Below are 11760 nucleotides of genomic sequence, written 5' to 3' on the forward strand. Positions count from 1 at the left end.
TTACTGAACACCATTTTAGGAAAATGAACTGTGTGTCACAATGCATTGAAATCCTTTGCATATTTCCGCCACAATTAATATTCACTATATTACAAGCCCGACCGTTATTTGACTGCAGTTGCATGGCATATGTGAAAAAGCATCGTTGTTGACAAAGATGTCAATTATTGAAATATATATTTAATGAAATTTGATTTGATATGACTCTGCTTGATCTTTATTTCCTCGTGGGTTTTCAGTCAAAATGATTGTATGAGTTTGGACATGATTTGAAAGGGAATGCATTTGAAAACATTTATGAAACCCTTGTATTGTTTTTCTTATTTCTTTCGTTGCAGGCGAACCAACTAACAGAGGAGCAGCTGAAGGGTAAGGTGAATTACGTAACCATTGGTCGTTGCAAATATATATATATATATATATATATATATATATATATATATATATATATATATATATATATATTATATATATATAAATGTTGAGATTTCACGAATTGGCTCCAAGAAGAAGAAGAAATGAAGAAACAAACTGGTAATGCATTTTTGGCTAATAAAACATGATTTATATTCACAATGCTGAAGAAGATTTCTTATCAACAGGAGAAAGAATACGGATATCAATATCACGAATATTTCTTGTGTGTGTATTTTTGCCCAATTTTTGTTATCGATGGCCAATCCTGTTTCATCAAGAAAGAAACAATTCTTATTAGACGCATTTGGTAATTTTTGCATGCCTCCGTGACTGGCGATTATGAGAACAATAAAAGCTTGTCCGAGATTTGCCCGATATGGCAACAACTGACACATACAATACCAGATTCCTGACGAGTTGAAATTTAAGAAACTTTATCCTTGATATGGTAATTATTAGTAAAGAAAAATCATACCTATTGAAGTAACTCAGAACATATCTTTTTTTCCTCTCACAAATTTAAAGACACAAACGAGTGTACACACACTCTTTTCTTGAATATGTACAGTGACATTGTAATTTGTTATTTACTGTCGTTGAGTCCTTCTCTTCATTATCATCGTCATCATCATCATCAACATCATCGTCAACCTCATCATTATCATCATTATCAACGCAACGAGTTAACACCGGTGATGTTGGTACATAGTACAATGACACAATCCTCATACGCCTCACTATCTAAGCCTTTCTATGCCACGGACTTTGGGTTGTATACAAGGCTATGGGGTTTTACTATGCCAATCGTGACTTGCAGCACTCAAGTGGTTAAGGTCTAAAAATGTCTTTATTGTATTTCTCCGAGACCAAATGTCACAATGAAGTTGGAGCGTCCTTGTCATGTCATGACATCATACGACCTTTCATCAGCATGATGTGGTACATTCAGTGCCTAGATTTGCACGGCCCTATAATTGAGTTATAAATCCCGACTGCCAGCAGTATTAGATTAACAACCGAACTTCTTCCAATACGTAATCAATTTATTACGCAACGCGGAATTCACCCTGTCCCCCTACTGCACGTCAATATTTATTGAATTTGGCATTGTTGGCACTAATTTGATGACAAGCAGCAAACTAATCTAAGCACGAGGCTTGGGAATTCGCGTTGTAATCCAAATTCACAGTAGATTTTAGTCGACACTGCCTGGACGCCACCATTACTTTTCCCGGCCGGGATTCCCGTTTAGCTTGTATAAGACATTGTAAGATTGCGCCTGTTCTATCACATTCGAATTCCTGATGTTCTTGCGTCTAGAATGCAGCTCTGTGTATGTATTGCAGAGGAAAGTTAAAATTGATTTTCCTCAAACAACAAAGACATTGATCTCTGTATATCATTCATATATATATATATATATATATATATATATATGTGTGTGTGTGTGTGTGTGTGTGTGTGTGTGTGTGTGTGTGTGTGTGTGTGTGTGTGTGTGTGTGTGTGTGTGTGTTTGCACAAGCATTCGGTTTAACCAAGCTACTTAACAGACCTGGGAACAATTTATCTGAAAGAGAAAATGGCCGAGATTGATATAATCAAAGTACAACGTCTGTAAAACTCGTGGGAAACTTACCACAGATCGACTGTCATCATGACAATGTGTGAGCTAATAATAATTATGGTGTTCTTTGAGGACATTGGAACATCCATTCGTTTTGAATATTTACCATGTGGGAAAATTTGTATGACGATGACAGTTCCATGACATTTGCTCCTGAGACAATTGCTCGCATGAAATATCTACACGCTAAGCCAAACGTAAATTCTACCAATAAACATAACCTTAACCCTAATCCTTATAACCCTCACATCAAACTATAAACCTAAAACCCTATCATAACCCTAACACCAACCCTATTAGTCCTTGGAGAAAATAAAGCCGAAGCAATATTGTTGCATGAGCAAATGTCTTGTTATCGACGATGACATGTGACTGTTGTGAAATGCTGTTTGAATTAAAGACAGTGTATCGTAAATTTTCCAACCTTTTTATTTTGCCTTTTATTAATACATGGAGAAAAACAGACAATTAAAGGGACTGTACAGTAATGGTTGAGGTGGGGATTCATGTTTTGAACATTCTTAAGTGAGATAATGAGAAACCTCTTACGAAATATGAAAGAGCATGTAAATTTAAGAAGTATTCAACGTTTATTTGATGAAAATTGGTTTTCAAATGGCTGAGATATCCAAAAAAGTGATAATAATAAAAGGCGACATGCCACAACTTTATTAGGATCTCTTTGTTTCACCTTGTTTTTGGATATCTCAGCCATTTCAAAACCGATTTTCATCAAATAAACGTTTGATACCCCCTTAGAATTGCATGCTCTTTGGCATCTCATAGAGTGGTTTCTGAATATCTTGCAAAACATTAAAAGCTAAATCCTCACCTCGACCAGAACTGTACACACCCTTTAACGTTACAAAATAAAACAATAAATCAGAATATCCCCTTTTCATTGTGTATATTACCAAAAAAAAAAATGTCGTCTGGGGTAGATTTACTACATAAGTGAAATGGTCACAATTGAAAATATGACAGATGGTAACAGAAATTTAACAGAGGTGCAATGGAGGTGAGCCTATTTCTATAGCTAGAGGCCGCTGCTGCCCCATCCATGAATTTTCATTTGTTGTGTATAATAAAAGAAGACCAAAATTAATCTTTGGTTAATACAAATCATCCACTTATCTCGAGCAGAATGAAAACTGAAAGACTAAATGTGCACATATCCAACAGCCAGTTCAACGCTACCCACGCCACACTCACCTCACCTAGATCGCAAATTCAAGCTATCCATTATACAGCCGTTATAGGCTTGAAAAATAATCAGTGGTCATAACATTTTCCATAATTTGTCCGTTTATCACTCGCAATGTACTTAATATGCTAACGTTCTCTCATAGATCCCACTGGGCCTATATTTACAGTACATTGGCGAGAAACTTAGCAGTTATTCCGGTCTACAAAGCATCACTTTCGCTCTCAACGCAATTGCATGTCCTAGTTTGTGTGAGGGGTCATTAGTCTGCGGTTGCCATGGTATCTCGAGTCGGACAAGTCGGACGTAAACTGCAGATGTGGTAGATGTTTTATAAGAACCGGGTCGCGGACTACATGGGGGCGGATAGAGAGGGAAACGGCACAAGCTATATGATTAGATGGCCGTCTTTTAATTCTTTTCTTTGTTGAAACTGAGTGGGGGAAGGGACTTGTAAAACGCGTGTCTCCATAATATCTATAACATCCAAAAAGATTTAGCTTATCGGTTGTCTCATCAAATACAGGAGAAGGATACGGGCGACACGTTTGTAATACAAGCGCAGTGACAGGTTGATGATATCTTTCCCCAAATACACGCCATTACTCGGTTCGCCCAGAATTTGATAATTTATAATAAACTTGCCGAGATATCCAGCGTGAATGTTGAAAATCTCTGAAGAACTGATTAGGTAAATTCGTGATCAGCAGTGCAGATAAATATTGATGCAATCAACCAGTTGGCGAGGGCCCAGTGGCGGTGAATATTGACCTACAAACATGACTACGGCTGACCTTGCTCTGTTTAGTAGTCAAACCCCTTTCTCGGATAACGAACAGGCGTGCATAATGCATGTCGATATGCAAGATGTAGTAGGGAATAATCATCGAAAGAACGTTAAATCTCCCAGGACCAGTAGCCTAAAACCCTATTGGCTTTGTGTATACACATCTAGCCGAGAGGACCAAGAGAGTGAAGCATGAAGGGACAAAGGGGTGCATTTAAAATCACGTGGTCTAGATATCATCCTGTCATATGAAAACGGCCCGACCTTTTATTTATTAATATAAGTATACGGCATGAAAAAACAACAAGAGCAACAATAACCGATCTTTACATCGATATGCCACAGTCTGGACGCACATCAGATACAAAGCAGTAAGTGCCAGTACTGATGGTCGTCCTTGTTTGTCAATTTTTACATTTGTAGATCCATATCTCCCATACTCTTAAGCACACAGACACACAGACACACAGACACACACACACACACACACACACACACACACAAGAAAAAACACTTAGTCGTTATTCAAAAAGCTGAAGTAATGCGCAGAGCCGAATGTCATCTAATCTGGAGTCCCCCTTTTCATAAATGCAACCCGCAGGGCCTATTTGCTATTAAAGGCAGAGTGGTAGATTACAATCTTGGTGCGCGCGCACACACACATACACACACACACACAAACAAACACACACACAAACACAAATTGACATATCGAACATGAATGCATAATGATGCACGAAAACATATTTACAACCTCATACACGCACACAGACGTCTTTTAAACATCTACCTGTGACTTTATATGAATATTTCTCTGTTGTAAAGTATAAGATAAAGGTAATTTGTTCGTGAATTTTGTCCTTTCGGTTTGTGTTTTGTTGTTGTTGTTTTCAGGCAATGTAATCATAATACTATTATATATATATATATATATATATATATATATATATATATATATTGCAGTGTCTGAAATAATGTTTTTCTGATAATATCAGTTCATTAATTAGTTTAGTCCAAAGACATTTTTAGTATGTTCAGATAACGTGAACGTGCTGGGGGCACATCGGTATGTGAACCCGTCAAATTCATTTCAGTATCATAGAACATGTACTATAATTATGTCTCTTGAAGTATATTTAGGCCCAATGCCTTTCTTTTTCATTTCATCATCAAAAATATACAACGGTATGCATCCACTCTTGATTTGATGTAAAGATTCTTGATGGATACTTCGAAATGGGAGGCAAAATTTCATCGTATGCTATTGTTTTGTGGTATTTGTATTAATTATGTTTGCTGATATGACGGGAGTAAACGTAATGGTTATACTTCTAGAAATATAATTTCCATGTTCAAGTGATAGACATATTAATTCGATTATCATAAACGTTTATTTCAGGCGTTGCATAATTTTGCAGGAAAGAAAAATAAAAGAGGAGGGGACAAAAACACGAACAAATCTTAAGTAGGCCCATATTCTCAGTCAATTAAATCCTTATTGATGATTTACATACTGATCAATTACAACAATGAGGATATCCTAAGGATGAACATGCACTCCCTTACCCCCACGAGCCATTAGCCACGCACAACAATCAACAATCATCTAACAATGAATGAGAAGAATCGCCAGTCAGGTACCGATCTTGATATGAGAGAAACCCTGAATCATTATTAGGGTATCTAGCTCTTTGGGGACGCCAATTTCTGACCACGGCAGAAACAAGAAGGTCCATTTCACATGCAAGCACGCATGCTACCAAACCTTGGGGTCTTAATTGTTAATGAGGAAATCCTAATGATATCCGCTTCGATCCGCCTCCCGACAGAATTCAAGGACGCTTTCAGTCATTTTGACATCAACGGGGACGGGGTGATCTCGAAGGAGGAATTCGGGAACGTGGTGAGGATGCTGGGACAGAACCCTACAGAGGAGGAACTCAAACAAGTCATCGACCAGTTCGACGAGGACGGTAAGCGAACAGGTTGTCTCGAGGACGACATTCACGTTATTGACGTTCGGTCCATAAAAAATTAACCCATGATCGTTAATAGGTTCTCAATGAGACTCTAAAGTGCTTTTTAAAGGATATCTTTATCCCATGTTTCTGTTTGGAAAAATCATGAAGATTTAATGAAAAAAAAAACTATTGTACTGAGACGGATGAGGGTTAAACAAAAAAGAAAAGTACGTAATAAGGATGGAGGAAAAAGAGAAGCGAAGAATGAAGAAGGCGGAAGGGAGAAGGAAAGGAGGGAAAAGAGGGTTTATATACATGAAAGATGAGGATGAGAGACCCCCACTGTCTTTGAGTCAGAGATTTATACACACTTTTGTTATGAATATGTCTACAGGACTTACATAATTTACTAATCCTTGTATTCATGAATTGGTTCCAACAATCTCTCGTGGATAGAGAAGTTTCTGGACAGGAGATGAACACATGGCGCTCGAGGAATAAATTCAGTCCTTGTCGTTTCCTCCTATCGGTGGTGATATGGCTTTATTATTGCTTAGTGCCATTATCCAGTGGCGTATCTAGGGGAAACGGCGCCCGGGGCAAGCGTGAAAATTGCGCCCCTATTTCTGAAAGTGTTCAACCCCAACCCCATCCCGGTAGGGACTTTAAACAAAGTCTACATGATATGCTTTTTTCAAGCACTTAAAATGGGTCTTTTGAGGGTGATTTAAATGTAACGAATTTTGATAAATTTTGGCGAGCGAGCGCAGCGAGCGAGCCCAAAAATTTTTGTATTTCTGCTTACAAAACATGGAATTCTTGTCATTTTTTGCTTATTAAATCTTACAATTCTAATCAAGATATAGTGACGGCCTTATAGATAACGATTTATACCAACAAACTGAGGACTTTAAAAAAATACTCTAAATTAGTGCGCGCGAGTGAGCCGAAATTTGTATATTTCTGCGTCATCATCACGTTTTGTTCTTATCTCTCTTTTTTTATAATAATATATATAAATTTTGGCGAGCGAGCGCAGCGAGCGAGCCGAAAATTTTTGTATTTCAGCTTACAAAACATGGAATTTTTGTCATTTTTTGCTTATTAAATCTTACAATTCTAATCAAGATATAGTGACGGCCTTATAGATAACGATTTATACCACCAAACTGAGGACTTAAAAAAATACTCTAAATTAGTACGAGCGAGTGAGCCGAAATTTGTATATTTCCGCGTCATCATTGCGTTTTGTTCTTATCTTGTTTGATTTGGGGTTTTTTTGCGCCCCCCCCCCCCCGTATGTTCAAAACCGTTGACGCCTTTTGATCCAATTGGCGATCGCTTCAGAACGAAAGAAATTGCAGCCGCTGCTCAGTGAAACATTTTGCCTGCTAAATATTAAATGACATGTGTGAACACAATAGACATTGTCATTTTGTCCGCGTCATCATCAAGTTTTGTTCTTACCTTCTTTTTTATATATATTTGGCGAGCGAGCGCAGCGAGCGCACCGAAAATTTTTGTATTTCAGCTTACGGAACATGGAATTCTTGTTTGAACACAATAAACATTGTCATTTTGTCCGCGTCATCATGTTTTGTTTTTATCTTGTTTGATTTGGTTTTCTGCCCCCTCCCCCATCATTCTCCCTCCCCCCCCCCCCTTCCGGGCGAGTTTTTTTTCTTCTTCTTCTTCTTCTTCTTCTTCTTTTTTCTTTTCTTCTTTTTCTTCTTCGTTTTTTTTCTTCTTTTCTTCGCTTTTTTTTTCGTTTTTTGCGCCCCCAAGGAGTGGCGCCCGGGGCACGTGCCCCCTTGCCCCCACCCCCCCTAGATACGCCACTGACATTATCTCCTCCTCCAGAATGTATTAAAGGGGGCTTGTCCGGGAGCCGAACCCGAGACCTCTCGCACCCCATGCAAGCGAGAATTATTGAGCGCTACCTCGAGATTGTAACTTTTTATTGCATAGTATAGCCCTGTAACCCACACTACTCAGATTACTCAGCATTCACATTGTTATGTTGTACGTTGTAAGTGTTAAGTTGTAATAATAAGGATTTCGCGGCCTACAGCCCCTTTTCGTCGGACCAACAAAGAAAATGGACCACACGGAAGTACGCCACTTCCACCCCATGATGGTTTTAAGGTGGTGATACTGGACTAATGACGTTCGGACACTTTACCATTATTATGGCGCCTGGTCGAGTTTTTGATTGCTTGACTGTAACCAGAGAGGTGGCGAAGTGGGGGAGATGAGCGAGAGAAATTGAATGAAAAAAACGGAAAGCTGCCAGAAGAGCAAGATGAAGGAAGCATGCTAATCAACTCCAGACTGTTGAGAATTTTATGCGGTGTGTCTGTATGAATATGACATATGTAGAACTCGGTAATTTCTAAAGTGCATATTATGACATATGTAGAAAGCGATAATTTCTAAAGTGCACATTTTCACTTAACTAATGCTGTTCCGTTTGTTTTTGTCCTTCGTCGACTCACAAGTGCAATTTTGCTTGATTGCATGAATTAATGCCTGTAATTCACCTGTCATTAAAGAGCGATTCCACTCAATGTTCAAGTTCCCTCTAATAAATGCTTGCCAATTATTAAACGAAAGGTTGAGAGAAGTTTCACAAAAATCATGGTTACCAGGTTTTCAAGTTTCATTATATGACTTTTGTCACAATCAGAACTTGTCAGTGATTTTGGTTGTTACCGTATATGACAACTTGATGAGACGAGTCTGATGAGTTTTATATTGATATGAATAAATAAAACAAAATCTTCGCTGAGTTTTCGTTTTGAAATGACAGAAATATCTCTTAACTTTTTCAACATGTCATTATACTGTGTTTTGATAACGGATTTAGGAGTGCTGATTTAGGGGTAAGTATACAGTAGGTTGCAGTTGCCAGGTTTCTGACCAAAACCACGATTTTATGATTTTTTTTTAAAACCAAACAAGGAGACTTTGAACAATGTTGGAGGCGGATGATGACTTCATCACCAAAACTAAAATTTCCATAACATTATTATATGGTGCGATCATTATTACGTTAACGTTAAACACTTATAGGCCTGCAAAACATTAAAGTCAATAACCTTTTTCCATAATCTATGTAAGTCCGATATTGTTAAAACTTCTAACACTCTCTTCTATACCTTGGGTGGCATTGCATATGTAAGGAAAGTTACCTGTCCATGATGCTCCTGTCTGTCGTTTGAATCTCGCTTCTCCACAGAAAATGGCGTCATCGACTTCAACGAGTTCATCAAGCTTGTTTCGGTGATCCCCTTCACTGACAAGGCAGATCAACATGACGAGCTGATGCATGCCTTCCAAGTCTTTGACAAGGACGGCAACGGATACATAAGGTTGTATATTTGGGTCACCCGCACATCACCATAGTTCATGGGTTTTGTTGTTGTTGTTGTTGTTGTTGAATATTTTGTACACAATACATCACTGAAACTGAGTGAAATTCTACTCTCATCAAACAAAAGATTATGGCGGAATCACAAGTTCAGTAATCGATGCCGAATTTCCCAGCTATGGTTGTGAAACGCGATCGATGTCATTAGTTTCGCTCTAAAAAACAAAAACAAAAAAGGGGGATCCGCACCTTGCCACCCCGTGCCCCCCCCCCCCGCCCCCCCCCCCCCCGACAAAGCACGTAAGACCGTGATCACACGTACAGGTTATAACACGTATTTGTTGTAGAGTCTATTAACTTCAGATTTTCATGAAAAACTGGCATGTTTTCGCCTCAGTTTGTGTCGTTGTGGTGCGCTTGTAGCCCAAACTACGCAGGGTGGCGGTTTTATGGCCCCTGGTGAGGTGCGGGTACCTCTGTACTCTGAATTAAGTACATGTAACATGATTTTTTATTGGTTGAATTAGCGTTAGGTGACATTAGCTTTTTCATTGTAGTAGTGCATGGAGGTGTACGATAATCGTGAATTCATGCCCGGGAAAATGAATGTAATTGAATAGAATAAGTAAATAGAAAGTAACTGTTATAGCTCCATAACTACATTTAATTCACCATATCCAGCGGTGCATCCTCAGTCGTGTTCGATGTGTGGACCCTGGCTTGGGCAAAAATGAAATTACACGACATCATTACGCATTGTAACTCGTGCACTGAATAAATATCAAATTTTCCACATCTGCACTTTTTGGCAGAAGTAATTCATTCTGCACATGTGAAAGGCATTTTAGGTGTTGTACACACAAATACATGAGGAGAAAGTTGTATTTTAGAGTTGTGTGAGCTCCAAAACTTGTAGGCCTCCTCTTTGTTTTTTATATTGTTTAAATAGATCTGTTCCGCTACAGTTTGATACTTTTTATAGTGTATTTCGACAGTACACTCCAGTATTAGTAAGCTCACTTCGTTTTGTAACGCACACGTAACGCATCATCGTTCCCTTTGTCATTAGTTAACCCTTCTGTGCCCTATGAGTCAAATGTGCACAAATTCCAACAACGTATACCTATGGACAGGAATTAATGTGGCGCACAGAGGGTTAACCCAAAAGTCATGTTGAGTGACAGGTCTTTTGTTCACACATCCTCTCTCTAGAACGAGCTTCTATCACATGTTCGTACTGTCTCCCCAGTTGATTCTTTCAAGACAGCACAGAAAACACGCCTATAAATATAGCAGATAATTAAAAAGTAACTTAATTATTCATTTTCTTTCTTTATAATTTTCTTTCTTTTTTCCCCTTTATTTCGTTCTCTTTATGCTTTCTGAGGAATTTTTGCTGCCCTGAGCACCAAAACACAGAGTGGTAATAAGGGGTATTAATGTAAAAATACTCTTATATTATTATTGATATTATTATCATTATTATTATTATTACCATCATCATCATTATCATTTTTATTATCATCATCATTACTGTTATTATCATTACTACTATTATCATAATTATTGTTATCATTGTTATTATTGTTCAACTTCGACGTATGAATGCATGGAAAGAAATTCCATGAGGTGAAAGATATTCATTTTCTTCTTCAAACGCAGTACTGACGAACTGAAGTATGCGATGAAAAATCTGGGTGAGATGATGACTGACGAACAGGTTGCCGAAATGTTCGCCCAGGCAGATATCAATCAGGATGGTAAAATCAACTACGCAGGTAGGTATATAGGTTATATACATTGGAATGCGGAAGCTGAAGTATAAGAACGATCCTCCTATTTATTTGATTTTTTAAATGTATTTTCTTCATTCATTCATTCATTCAGTCATTTTCTTCTTTCGTTATTTCGTATTTTCTTTATTTCTTTCTTCATTTATTCATACATCAAGCCTTCTTTAAAGTCAAGGTACCAGAGTTCCATTCGGAGCCACAAAGGTCTGCTTTATAAGGGAGCCCTGGCTCAAGTTACATTACAAACTGTGCGCACTAAAACAAAAACAAACGAACAAAAGGAATATAAACATGATATAGATACAAGAATACAATTGTAGTAGACAATTGATCTATAAGAGCATAAAAACAGAAAATCATAAAAAAGAACAAATACAAAAACAGAAAAACAATCATTCTCTTCATAAGTTATCTCACTGTGGGCTCATATAAAGCAATGTCAGGTATAATGAGCAAAGTCGGAGAGGCCATTCAAAAGTTATTTCAAGAGTTATCTTCCCATTTAAATCCCTCTGGATAGGAACATCGCAGTTTAATATCAAGTGTAAGAAAACGAAAAGGGAATCTTGAAAGAAAAATACTAAAAATTTTCTCATAAAACGTA

At 37.8% G+C, this 11760-nt stretch overlaps 1 protein-coding gene across 1 annotated transcript in view; it reads left to right on the forward strand.

Moving 5' to 3' along the window:
* Positions 1–11188, forward strand: part of LOC139724211 (calmodulin-alpha-like) — a 36759-nt gene extending 25571 nt beyond the window's left edge. The window contains exons 2-5 of the mRNA XM_071635359.1: positions 339–369; positions 5862–6005; positions 9232–9364; positions 11026–11188. Coding sequence (XP_071491460.1) covers positions 339–369; positions 5862–6005; positions 9232–9364; positions 11026–11188 — 471 coding nt within the window. The remainder of the gene's footprint in view (positions 1–338; positions 370–5861; positions 6006–9231; positions 9365–11025) is intronic.
* The last annotated feature ends 572 nt before the right edge of the window (positions 11189–11760 follow it).

This window comes from Diadema antillarum, unplaced genomic scaffold (assembly GCF_040938485.1).
Source record: "Diadema antillarum isolate AM-2024a unplaced genomic scaffold, OU_Dant_1.0 scf00000015, whole genome shotgun sequence".
Taxonomy (NCBI): Eukaryota; Metazoa; Echinodermata; class Echinoidea; order Diadematoida; family Diadematidae; genus Diadema; species Diadema antillarum.